General features: G+C 30.8%; 2 protein-coding genes across 2 annotated transcripts; one reads left to right on the forward strand and one right to left on the reverse strand.

The window, feature by feature from the left end:
* Positions 1-4696: 4696 nt before the first annotated feature.
* On the forward strand, positions 4697-6759 carry LOC120068233 (uncharacterized). Its single transcript, XM_039019946.2, has 2 exons — positions 4697-5337; positions 6406-6759. The coding sequence occupies exons 1-2, from the start codon at positions 4956-4958 to the stop codon at positions 6420-6422; spliced, it is 399 nt and encodes a 132-aa protein (XP_038875874.1). The 5' UTR covers positions 4697-4955; the 3' UTR covers positions 6423-6759.
* A 717-nt stretch (positions 6760-7476) lies between these two features.
* LOC120068234 (uncharacterized) lies at positions 7477-7689 on the reverse strand. The gene has a single exon (XM_090308496.1). The coding sequence runs from the start codon at positions 7687-7689 to the stop codon at positions 7477-7479; it is 213 nt and encodes a 70-aa protein (XP_090164622.1).
* Between the last annotated feature and the right edge of the window lie 6671 nt (positions 7690-14360).

The following is a 14360-nucleotide window of genomic DNA, read 5'->3' on the forward strand; positions in this document are numbered from 1 at the left end:
GAACAACCTGTGAAGGATCAACTTGCTGATTATGGTTTATATGGACAGAAATATATCTACAGTGAAGAGAGTGCAACTATTGAGCTATAGTGGTATGTCTTGATAGTTAACGAATAGTAATTAACTCGATTAAAGAGTTTTAACGAATTAATTACAGATCGTTGGAGCTCATGATATGTAGGTCCATCTACTAGCTCATTAAGTTGGAATAATAAATTGAGTATTGGTGTATGAAATTAAGGTTATGAATTTGAAATGTTCAAAATCATTTTTAGGGTTTTCGATTGATTGTATATGATACAATTAAAAACATTTAGTTTAATCGAAATAAAACGAAATTGGAAAATAAATTATGATTTAAATTATGATTTAAATATAAAATTGATTTATTGGTGAATTTGATACTTTATTAATTTAATATTTAGATATTAAATTAATATTATTTTAATTAAAAAGTTTAATTAAGATTTGTTTTATTTAAATTAATTACTTTGAATGAATTTTATAAAACGAATTTAAATAATTATATAAAATGATTTTTGAAATCATATTAAGTTAATGGGGATTTCCACTTTTTGGAAAAAAAACCACTAACTACATTTGATGAAATATCACCAAAATCCAATTGAATATGTAATAATCTTCAAGGAGAAGTTGCCTTCCATGCAGCCCTGTATATTTGCATGAATTCTGCCTATATATAGAAGCTCCGATCATTAACCATTCTGAGTTTTACTTAAAGAAGTGAAAACCTAAAAACTCTACACACCCCTCACTTATTCTTCATCAATTCAACTTGATTTAAGTGTTTCCACCACACGTTCCAACTTGAGCATAGTGGAGAAGATCTCAGTGCTAGTCCTCTTGAAGATTCAAACTCTATCTTAGTGAATTTTAGCTGAATTCGTGGAGGAAATCTTCAAAGGTAATATGTGTTTCAAATCCTCCTATGAATATCATTTAAACATCATGCTTAAAACTCAAATTAAATGTAGTTTAAGTGTTTATTGATTCCAAAGTCTTCCATTGCATGTTTTATCATTCCTTCATATTTGAATATGTTTCAAATATTAATTATATAAATGAGATTCATATTTAACACTATAGGTTAAAATTAATATGAATATGATTTATATTAAAACTATAGGTTAAATGAGAGAATAATAAACTATAGATTATCTTATATGTGATATAATATAAACTATAAGTTATGTGTTATATTAGATATAACATATGGTTTATATATGATATTTATATATTAAAATTAGTTATTATATATATATATAGATAGATAGATAGATATAATTAAATTTAAAATCAGTTTTTAATTAAATCAGTTATTAGGAGGGAGTTATTTGATAACTCCCCCTTCTTTCTCGTTTGACCTAGATTGAGGTTCCTGTAGTTTTCACACACAAAAAAAAAATTGTCTCAAGAAGAAAGACTGTCTGTATTTTTCTCTTAAGAAAACCAAAGCTCCCCTTTCTCCCAAAATTAATCCACATCGAAGCCCGCAAATCTCAATTGATTCTCGGCCTTAAGAATATCAAGGAATTGCTTGTGGTGGTGTCCAATTTTTGGAGTATATTTTGTTGTATTCATGAATTCCGACGTTCAGAGGAAAAGGAAATTGTTCGAGTATTAGATCGGAGAGGATTCGCGAAGAAATCGGTCTTCAAGGGTAAGTTCGTTAATCCCTTCTTCTTCTCCATTTTTTTGTGAAAGCATGCCTAATTAGAGTAAATATTTATTAGTTTCCGTCCTTTGTTGATTATTATTTTGTAAGATTAAAATTGGGACACGATCTTTTCGTTATAGGTATTCACATACTCCTTCATCACTTTCATACACCCCAGGTTTTCTCTAAGAATGTTGGAATGTGCAATACTTTCGTACACATGATTATGTATACACCCTCTTTTGTATATGCACAACTCACTGAGCGTGCATCTCTTTCATACACCCCACTCCCTTCTAGGTATGTATCACTTTCATACATACCAACCCTAGCACATCGCTTTCATGCTTTATGGCCCTTGGACATGCACTACTTTCGTGCAATCAATACTGCGGAAAGGAAAAAAGATCGCACCCAAATTCATAATTTCATGTAACGTTCATATATGCATGAGTCCCACATAAAATCTTGTAATTAATGTCATGTTAATCGGTCTTGACATACATGTTTAATCTCATGTTAACGAATTGGCCCTAATACATCACCTTCATGCACTTGATCATGTACATAAGATAACATATATAATTTCATAATAACTCACATGACAAACATTCATACTTACATAATAAATCGCATGAAAACATATACATCACCATATATCTAATTTTCATATGACACTAAGAAGTTTCAATAATTGTGTCACTTACATTGATATTAAATCCAGATATTTTATTCAAGCAACTAAACTCCCTTTAGGCTTTTGTAGGGGTGTTCATGGTTTGGTTCGATTCAGTTTGGGACTCAAACTAAACTGAACCACAAAATTTAAAAAGTGTATTTTTTGAAATTGAATCGAACCACACATTCGGTTCGGTTCGATTTCACGATTTTTTATTTTTTTATTTTTTTATTTTTTATGCTTTTTCATATTTTCTAAATTATAAGCGGTTCAGTTCTATTCGATTTCACGATTTTTTTTCCTTTTAAGTTTTATGTTTTTTCATATTTTTAAAATTATATATGTTGTTTCTTAATATATTTATTTAAAAAGTGGTTCGGTTCGATTTCAAATCAATTTTCTGGTCTTCCCACCCAAGAAAATTGATGAATAACACCCTTCTGAAGAAAAAATTCAGTAAAACATAATTCGGGGGCATCGTCTGAACGAAAAAATTTGATTCTCTTGTTATATTGAGTTTCTACATATGCAAAAAAAATGTGGGATGATACAAAGGACATCAGATTTCTTTTTCATCAAAAACACCTAAGTATATCTATTATGATCATCAACCAAGGTAAGGAAGTATTTATAACCAGCATAAGAACATGTAGAAATGGGTCCCCAAACATCAGCATGTATAGTGTCAAAAAGAGTAGATGCTCTATGATTATGTGATTCAAAAGCTACCTCTTTTGTTTTGCTAATGGACAGACTTCACAAGGATGTGAATGATGTAATGAAGAATAATCAAGTGACAAGATGTTCTTTAAAACTGATAAACGAGAGAGAGAAGGATGGCCAAGCCTGGAATGCCATAGCTCAGACAAAGGTTGTGAGACAGCATTGACAATGGAAGAAGCGTGCACAAAATCAACAGCTTCATATGGATTCTTCAGGAGATATAGACCATCATGTAGTTTACCCCTACCAATCGTCCTCAAAGTGGATTTGGCCTGAATATCACAATATCCATTTGAAAATTGAACAAACAGAGAATTATCAGACATGAGAGCACTGATAGATAACAAATTGTACTAAAACTCTGGTACAAAGAGCACATGATGAAGAGTTATGGACCCAAAGAGGACAAATGAGCCAACATAGTGAATCGGTATGTATGTTTTGTTAGGCAAAAGAATAGAACTAGCAAAAGGCTTCAAATCAGCAAAGATATGTTTTTGAAAACATATATATGTGGAAGCACCTGAGTCAACAATCCTATCACCAAAAGGAATATTGGAAGAATATGTACCTGCTACATGATTAATAGCATCATTGTCAACCTTAATAACAGCTAGTTTGGACTGATGCATGGTGAGTATATTGTAACACTGAGTAGGCGTTTCATTGTTGAGGTTGACAGAAGATGTAGGTGTTGTTTGAGTAGTGTCAACGACTGAACTTGAAGCAGAAGAGGCAACATTAGGGATCTTATGAACTTGATTAGTTGTTTTGTTTCTTGGCTTATAACCAGGTGGATAACCATGTAATTTATAGCACTTGTCAATGGTGTGACCAGAAATATGACAATATGTGCATATAGGCCTATTCTTATTCTGTTTGGATGAATTATTTGTGTTGTGGTTTGGTTGCGATTGTGGGTTGTTTTCTAGCTTGTGGACACCTAAGGTGACAGAAATATTCATTTTTTGGCTCGATACCATATTAAAATGAAAAATTGAAGATATTTGGAAAGGGAAAGAAATATTCATTTTTTCATAAATTATTACTTCATCAACAACATTCTTATACATCATCAATAATGTAAAAAGACTAAAAAGAGCATAACTAAAAAAACTATTTAACAGAAAATGTAACTAATGCTCAACTAACCCATTTTACATCTAATATCTTGAACTTTAAAAAAATGACTATTTATTTTTAAAAAGTAAAAATAAATTGACTAAAATGACAAATTTTTAAAAATATAAAGATCAAAATGAACTAAAATTAATAATATGAAGATTAAAATAAATATTTTTAAAATATAAGAAGCAAAATAAACTAAAATTAAAAATATAAAAATTAAAATCAACCATTAAAAAAGTAGAACTAAAGCTGAAGTATCTATAAAGTAATATTTAAACGTAAAGTAAATTAAACCGACGTCGGTTTATCCATTATTGATTATTATAATGGGGGGTCTTAATTATTTGCCCCCACTTTGAGTTTTGATACAGATGTCCCATATGATTCGGACCTTTCTAGATGCCGCACGACCTGCTCTCCGATACGTGAATACCACGCGCTACCACATTTAGCTTCCTCGATTGTCGGTACGGATAATTTTGTTTTCTCATTTATTTTGCTTTCTCTGCATCCAAGCAGACTTAATCCGAGAAAATTCCATTCAACTGGTGGAACTCGGATTCCTCTCGTCAAACACCATTTCTTCATACACCCCCCACTTCTCTTTCTAATTCCTTCTCGGGAAACTAACTTTCTCTTTCAACACTGTTCTTCACGGACTTATCCACTTCTTACCCTTTTTCTTCCCCAATTAATCCATTTCCCGGACGTTGTTTGATTTTGATTTTGTGGGTTTTTTTCGTTGTGATGAATAGGCCTCAACAACATCCCCAATCTGGGGTTTTTTATGAGATTTCGTCTCTGCTTTTGAAAATTCTACGATCGCCGCCTCCTCCGGTGCCTTTTTCCGATCATGTTCTGGAACTATCTTCCGCTATTTCCTCATCGTCCGGAATTTTGCCTTCCTCTCAGATGACCCCAGCTGGATTCGCGGCGTTGCTTTTGGGGATTTCGTTGGCTTTGATGCTTTGTGGATCGGTTACTTTCTTCCTTGGTTTCATGTTGATGCCTTGGATTCTCGTTTCGGTGATGATTTTTTATGTGGCTGGGATTGTCTCTAGCCTCTCTATGTTGGGTCGCTCTTTACTTTGTTGTTTCACCGCTCCAACGCCTCGGAAAGATTTTCATGGCGAGTTTCTTATCTCGTTCTGGTTCCTTGTTTTTATTGGATTTGAGTTTTTTTTTTTTTTTTTTGCTTCATTTCCTTATCTGAGTCTTCTTCCTCTAACTTGGGTATCATCAATTTATGCATATAATCTTTGTATGTCTGAATTCTCTTAAGGATTGTTCTGCTTTTGCTTGTTCAAAATTATAATCGATGTCTCACTTTAAACATACGTGTATGTGTATGTATCTAAATTTTCTCTATACCTGTAAAATTTGGTAGTGGTGGCTGTATGCTAAGGTCAGAAGAAGAAGAATTTTTGGTTGTATCTTCTTCAATTACTTGAGATTTTTCTTGTCTATAAATTGATGTTTGCTTCGCTTTCTTGATTCTCTTGATGGAGGTTGCTATTTTATCAATGCTATATAAATCTGGGTTTTCTTAAGCTTCTGCTTCTTCTTGTGCCAGATTCGTTTCTATCTTGTTCAATAACCTGTGAATAAATCATTTACGATATTGCAATACGAGTTAAAAGGGAAATTTATTCAGGGTAGTTCATTATCAGGTGCAAGACAATGAGATCTGTGTTGCCTATGGGATATATTGGCAATTATTTTCTCATACTTCCATCAGTGGACTCAAACTCCAAGTAGACGCGGAGTATGAGAATGCTTTAATTTTTCGCATTTGGGTGTTTTGTGTATATATACATTCGTGATGCTTGAATTTCTAGGATTTCTAGTACTTGGTTGGCTTGGAATTTTTGTTCATCTCTGGTATTTAAAGGAGGGATTAGATCGTTTCTTGTAGCGCTAACTGAATTATATGCCTCTGTTCTGTGTGGTAAGCCTACCTTTATACAGGGATTGCAGACTTATAACTGATGATGTTTGAAGTCTTTAAGCAAATTTTTGCAATATCTATGAAGTTGATTATATTGTGGGTTTGTTTGTTGTATATCCTTGTACATTCTTTCATTTTTTTTGTCAGGTGAAAGCTAGGGTTCTTATAAAAAAATGTGTTTCTTTTTGATCGGTGCTTTGAATATTATTGGTTATTAACTTCGTTTATTTGTTATTCTTGTTGCTGCAGGTTGGAAACAAATGTAAATATGAAGAAACTTTTGTTCAACCAGACAGTTGAATTATTTACCGGAGGATGGAGTGCATGGGGCTTACAGGATAATCGGAGTAAAGATGCCCTTGTGAATGAATGGTGCTGCCTCTAGAAATTTATAGGCAAGATGAAGTTTGAATGGTTTGCCACAGTTTGTTGTTTTTGAAGTTGTGGGAGTGACATTGTGTTAAGAATCTTCCTACTTTTGAGACTGTTCAGAGTCCATTTCATCCATTGTTTTCTTCAAATCTTTTGATCATATGTAACTGCCACTGTTTGAAATGCCTGTTAGGCAATCAAAAAAAAAAAAAAAGGATATTGAAATTGACAGCCTCGTTGTTTCGTTACAACACAGAAATGCTCTTTTTCATGGTGTGCGTTCTGCTTTCTTTGGAATCTGGAGAGGGAGGTTTCATTTTTCAGAGAAATCTTGGACTATAGCCTCTCAGGTATCAGTTGCCTGTTAATGTATCCATATCTTTACTTCTTCTATCTTTGATTGACAATTGCATCCAAGATTTTTAACATTTGGCACGAGTCGAAATTTATGTAACTTTGAAGTGGAGATCATGTTAATCTTCTATCGACATAAGCATAGTGCAGGGGTTAAGATATATCCCTTAATTCATCTTTACGAATCTTATAGACTATTCATATTTCATTCCCAAGTGTAGTAAAATTGCTCAAATTTAGGTTCTTGAGATTAATCTAATTATTGAAGGGCTCCAAAACTTGTTTGTAGGATGGAGTTTGCAATTCTTATCCATATTCTATAAATTGGGGTTTGTTATAGATGACTTGAAGGGATGAAGTGAAGTTCCTCCTTACATAGAACTTTCATTGCCAAAACAATGCCTCAAGATATTCTAACATTGAAATGATGAAATCACCTAGACCAAGCTCAATATTTGCTCGCTCATACACTTGAAAAATTTAGGACATTAACAAAAAGAAAACGAAGAACAACCCGAATAAAGTCAAGTCAAACAAACATCACAATAGAGAATTAGAAACCAAACAACAAACGTGGTATTGGGGCGAGTCATATTAGGAACCGATATAGAGATGAACCTTGATGGCAAGTAAGAAGACGCATATGAGACCGAAGTAGAGAATCGAATGGACGATGATAGAAGCAGCACTCGTGTGAAAGTTGCCGAATTCTAAGCACCTGCGATTGCCCGGAAGCTGAAAGAGAAGCCCTGGAGTTAGCAAAACAAACAGAATTACAGCGACGAAAACTGGCCCCCAATCTGCCATGGCTCTTGCTTTTCTTTTGCTTCCTTCTGCCCCTTCAGCTAACTGTTTGATTTCCGAGCACTTATGATTTTATGATCAGTGCTTAAACTGTTTAAGTAATAGAGCTTTATAGAAAGAAAGAGAAAACTTTGGTGGGAAGAAAAGGGAGTACGGGGCGGAGGCTTGAAGCAGTGGAGTTTCTTTGATTCATTTTTCTACGATGTCATTTTGGGCAATGCCATGTGCTTATTTCAGAATAACTTGGCTTACTCTGCTACCTATTTATTTGGTATTTTACTTATAAATCAAGGTAAAATTACAAATTTTGATATGATTGGTGGAAAGTTAGAATTTAATTCTTATGGTTTTATAAGTTGGAATTTCATCTATGGTCTAACAAAATCTCATAAATAGTCTTTATGGTTAGATAAAAATCTTCATAAACCGTTCTTATGGTAACTTATATATGAAAATTTATCGATTGTGATGAATTATAACTTTTAAATTATAGGACTGACATTGTAATTTAACTTATACGCAACCAAAATAATGGGTTGCATAACAAGGCTTTGGTAAAATCTAAAATTCTATTTAATAAATATATATGCAATTGTAACGATTATTAGTCTATTTGTTTTAGTACATAACATTATGAAATGCCATTTTGAGATTCAAATCTTCAAACCTAAGAAAAGTTATCACACATTAATTCGTTAGGTTCTACTCCCAAAAAGAAAAGGTTGTGTCAGGTTTGAATGGACCATCATTTTACATTTTAACAAAATCTAGATGAATTCAAGGTAAAAACTAGATGAATTCATGGTATTATATTTGGTTAAAAATCACTTTTGGTTTCTGAATTTTAAGAGAAATAACGATTTAGTCATTGAGTTCTTACAATCTAGTCGGTATATTTTCAAATTTGCAATAGCTTAGTCTTAACAATTTTGTTCCTATGCTTCAAATTTGTGACAATCTGGTCCCTATATTTCTAAATTTGTAATAGTATAGTCTTTATTCTGAAAAAATCTTATCGAACTTGAGTGATAAATAGTGATATTTTGTTATATTTATAAATAAATTGATTCATTTTTTTATATTCGAAAACAATTTAATATTGAATGGCAATAGATATTGTCTTTATATGTATCAAAATGCATACTTAAAATAAACATATTTCAGAAAAAAAATTGCTATTAGAAGGACCCGAGAGGAGAATATATACTTAACTTATGTCATAAACTTGGTCCAAAAAAAAATCATTTATATTTGCTTGCTTGTTTTTTTGTTCTTTTTTTCTAAATCTTATGTTCATTTCCACATTATTTTTTACAAATTCTTGATGATTGAAATTGATTATATATTAATGAGAATAATAATAACTCAAGACCATATTTCAAGACTTTATGAAATTACATTCAATAGTTAAATTATAAATTTAGTTTCTAACTTTCGAGGTTTATGTATACCGATATTTAAACTTTCAAAATTACAGATTTATTCTTTGATCTTTTGAAAGTTCTATAATCCATAGATCTATTAGATACCAAATTGTAATTGTAGCATTCCATTAGATATAAAATTTAAATTCAAATTTAATATTAATTTATTTATTTAGTTTTAAAAATTTTGAATCTGTCAAAATTTATTGAATAAAAACTTGAAAGTTTGGAGCTATGTAGAGGTAAAATTAAAACTATAAAAATCTATTACACTTTTAAAAGCTTACACTAAACTGGTATAAACTTCAAAGTTTAGAGGTTGAATTTGTATTTGACCTTTTGTTTCTGTATGTGACGAGTAATATGCATTGCCCAACCATGGGTATTATTTTGCAAAATTTCACCCTTGGCTGTTATATTAAGAATAAAAATAAATTTACCAAAATGAGCATAGGTTAACTAGCATATTGTTATATTTGTCATAGCGACTAAGAGGTCTCTGGTTTGAATGTTATACTTGAATAGACTAAGAAAAAATAAAAAATTAAAATTAAATTTTTTTTTTAAAAAAAAACCCTCGTAATATCTACATTTTTTAGAACATGGTAATACCAGATTGTCATCCATGGTGTTTGGGGTGTTGAGTTTGTTATTATAGTAAGTGTTTATAATAATATGTATGTTATTATAGTCTCTGTGTTTGAAGTGTGGACTATTTTAATCTGGGTAGAAAATAATAGATATTATAACAAAGAGGAAAAGAGATAATGAGTAGAAAATACTCTAAAGGGAAGAAAGAGTGATTTGAAAAAGTAATATTGTAGGTTATAATAGATGGAAACATCAATTATAATTATTAAAATCCTGAAAAAAAGATGAACTATAATCAAGATTTGGAGGTTGTACAAATAAAAATCTCGAACAAATGGCTGTGTCAATTTTAACCCTTAATTTAGCCATTACATTTTGTTAGGATAAACATTGTGTGAGACTTATGATTTGTCAATTAAAATCCTACACTTCCATAAGCGAATCATTTTGGACTCTAAAATAGGATTTCTTTTGATTACTATCCATGCATCAATTTTAGTCATCTATTTTATTAATTGACATTTGAAGAAGTCTACATTATAAATTGATCCATGGACAATTTTCAAAAGTAATCTTAATACATGGTCAAAATTGATTTACATATGAGATTTTATAAGTTTAGCTGATAAAATTATAAGTCACACGATACTTTTCAAATGAAATTTGAAGAATTGTGTAAACTAAGAAATTTACTAAAGTTTAGAGTTTAAATTAATATAATTATTAATTTAGGTCTTCAGAGTTTTTAATTGATACAACCTAGAATTTAGAGTATAAATTAATATTTACCCTAAATTAATGTGTTAACTATGATGAAATAAGAAGAATATGGACAACAAAATTACAATAAAAGCATGACAAAAGAGAAAAGTAGAAGAGAATAAGTAGAGAGTTAATATTAAACTCAATTGTGGTATCCTTTGCAAAGGTACCTTACAACCCTATTTATAGGGCACGATGAAATGTATGTTACAAGGTAAAAGTTAATGGAAGAAGTTATGGGATTTGATAACCTATGAAAGTTATTGGTTTTAAATGAGTTATGAGTATCTACAATATTACATTTAGAATACTCCTCCTTAGATATCCATAGTATGCAAAATAAATACGTCGTAAAAACCTTACTAGGAAAAATCCATTGGAATAAAAACCTAGTGAAGGAAATGAAGGGATGAAAACTCTAAGGCATAGCCAAAAAGCCGAACCATTTCTTTTTTTTTAATTGACATTTAAAAGCAAAACAATTTTTGGTATTGGAATAAAAGGAAATAACGATTAAGCATGCTATTCTAAAAAAACTAATTATACGAAGAAATCCTACCTTACAAATCTTTTGATAATTTTATTGGTTGAATTGAGGCTATGGAAAATTGTGGGATTCTCTCTTTTGGGATTTGAGAATATCACAAAATAATTTTTAGAGAGATGTTGAGAGTGGGAGAGAAAAATGTGGGATTGATCACACATTTTCTTAACTTTTCTAAAATGGAGAGTTAATTTGTTTAATTTAATTTAAATTCAATTTATTAATTAAATCATATTTAAATGATTTCCTCTCACATAACATATAGTTTTAACGTGCATCTAATGTACATTAATTTTAACCTATAAATAAAATTAAACGATTAATTAATCATCCACTTAAATATCACATATTTAATTTAATTTCCCATTTGAATCATATTCAAAAACATTTCTCTTATTTAACCTATAGGTTTAATGCTCATCCAATGCACATTATTTTTAACCTATAGTTTTCAATATAAATCTTATTCATATTAAATTAATATTTGAACTCCTTTCAAATATTTCGTTTTCTCATTTATTAAATTTGAATCATAACCAAAATTAATAATAAAGTCTAAAATAAAACTTTATATTAAAATGTATCAACATACATTAGAAAATCCCCAATTCTGAATTTGAGCATTTCAAATTCAATTGAATAACAAATTGCCTCAATACCCTTTACAAGCTAGGAATGGGACCTAATATGAACCTGTAGATCAGAAGCTCCAACGATGTGAGATTAATTGGCTAAACTTATAAACCAAATTAAGCAAATATTCGTTAATGGTGGGTACACTCCACTAAAATCCCACAACTGCACTCTTCTCACAACAAATATGTTTATATGTCCACGGATATAAACCAATAACAACAAGTTAGTCCTTCACGAGTCTTCGTAACACCAGCTGGGTCAAATTACCGTTTTACCCCTGGGTCACCTCTACATCCTACCAATGCTCCTCTAATGAACAATCTGTTTATGGTCCAACCTTTAAACAGAAATCCCTCTCGAGCCAGTAAGAGGGTAGGGCCCTTTGTTCAAGTCCCAGAGATACTACTGAAAGGAACACTCATCTAGTTACCTTGAAGTCGGGAAGGAGTGAAATCCATCTTGTATGATTATGTTCCTAGCTAACTTCTCGTTCTTATCCCCAAAATGGTAGGTATATTAAGTCGGCGATTTGGACACTCTCATCCATACAAATCAAATGACCATTCCTCGTGAACAGGACTTCATAATATACTCAGGAGTGAGACTAAGTTGTCTGGGTCATCCTATTAAAATAAAAACCTAACTAGTCAATAGAGTTACATCTAGTGGTAACTATTTCGCGATCCAGTCTTGTGCAAACTTATTGCACAAGATACCTCCACTTGCATGTCTCTTACACGAACATGTTGGATCACTGCATTTGTATCAAATACAAAGTGGGTCGTATCCATAGTGTTACCAAGATAAAGTACCCAACCTTATCCCTATACTATAGACCCTTTAGGTTGTATCTTAAATATTGATCTCTATATGTTTCTACATACGGTTCAAGACTCATAAGACGGTCTAGGATGTTAGATTATTGGATTTTAGGGTTAATAAGACAAAATTAAATAAAACATCAATAACACTTATTGATAAAAAATATTAATAATTATTTATTAATGACGGTCATTTAATTATATTCACTATCTATGAGTTTTAAGGCATAAAACCCAACAGAAAAAAAAGTACATCATTCATATACTTTAATAATTGCCTCATTAGAATCTTGCTAGGAAAACCCAGTGGGACAAAACCATAGTCAAGAAAAAAAGAGTGCAACACATTTACATCCCCTCATGAAAAGATCAGTTGATACTCTTGGTTGTAAAAACACATACAAATGTTGCGTGTTAACTTTTCAAATGTTGTTGTAGGTAACATCTTCGTCAATAAGTCTCCCAAGTCATCTTTTGAAGAAATTTGTTGAATAGTGATGTCGATACTTTATGCTTTATCATCTTCATATACATTTTTGGCTAGCCTCGTACATTATCATGATTTTAACATGATTAAAGTAGTTGTTATGATCTACTTCATAAACTGCCATAATACAAAAATTCATCTTTATGTACTAAGTAACCTGTTTATTTGAGAATAAGTTCACATGGATTTATTTTATTCTCATAAATCTAATTATGATCTAGTTAATTGTGAAGATGCAAGTTACATATTTTTAACTCTACTCTAAGGTTACATATTTTTAACTCCACTCTAACATCTTTCTTTGGGAGGAAAATATTATATTTATGCTACGACTAGTAGCGTATAAACTAGTAAAGATATAAGTGCACTTATTTTCCAAAAATTATGATTCTTAGGGACCCAAAGTTCTTCATTATCTTTCTAACATCAGATGATATAAATTTTTCACACGAAGTGAATGAACCATCATAGAAATGTTCAATGGTGGAACTAGTCCATATAAGATCTTATATGTATATATTGATGCAATTCACCTGCTTTATACCTTATTTGCAAGCTAAGGCAAAATTTATCATCTCAATTTATTTCTTAAGAAATTCTATTTGCCTTCGAAATCTTTTCAGGAGTTTGTGCTTAAATTATCAACATATATATATAAATAACGAATAATAAATCATTTCTTTGTAAAAGCATATGGACAAATAGGGTTATTTTTATACCTCATATCATCAAATATTTAATAAGATGATTACTTTACATTCACCAGGAATGTTTTATAAAAATCTCTATGATATATATATCATTCTCTAATGTTTTAGTTATATAATTTTGGTACCTTGAATCCTCAAGGGATATATTATTAAAAGATTCATATAAATGTATAATAACTACATCCATAAAATGCATGTTAAGCTTTTCTTGCACAGTTAGATAAATTATAGGATAATATGTCTCTTCACAATCAATACCAGTTCTTTGCGAGAATTATCATGGAACTTGTCTCACTTTATGTATTGTGACCTCATTCTATTTGTTTTTCTTACAAAGACTCACTTATATCCCACATATTTGACGTTCTTTAATGCCTAAACAACTAGTTTTCAAGATTTGGAAAATGAATTTATTTATATTGGATTGTTTCTTTCCAAATAAGTCAATCATTTCTAGGTCGCAACATTTTTCAATATATCTAAGTATATAATACTCATTTTCATAAATAATATCATGAGGAACATTGTACGCAAAAATTTGTCAACTTATTTAAGTATGGTTCTATCTTTTTCTTATCCTGACATATAATTTATCGAGATCTCTTTATTATCCTTATTGAAGGTATCTCGTTTTACAGAGAACCTATGAGCAGAAGTGGATCGTCCAAATCCATTTCGATTGAAACAAACATTTACAGT

Source organism: Benincasa hispida, chromosome 12 (assembly GCF_027475165.1).
Source record: "Benincasa hispida cultivar pf3 chromosome 12, pf3_genome.v1.1, whole genome shotgun sequence".
Taxonomy (NCBI): Eukaryota; Viridiplantae; Streptophyta; class Magnoliopsida; order Cucurbitales; family Cucurbitaceae; genus Benincasa; species Benincasa hispida.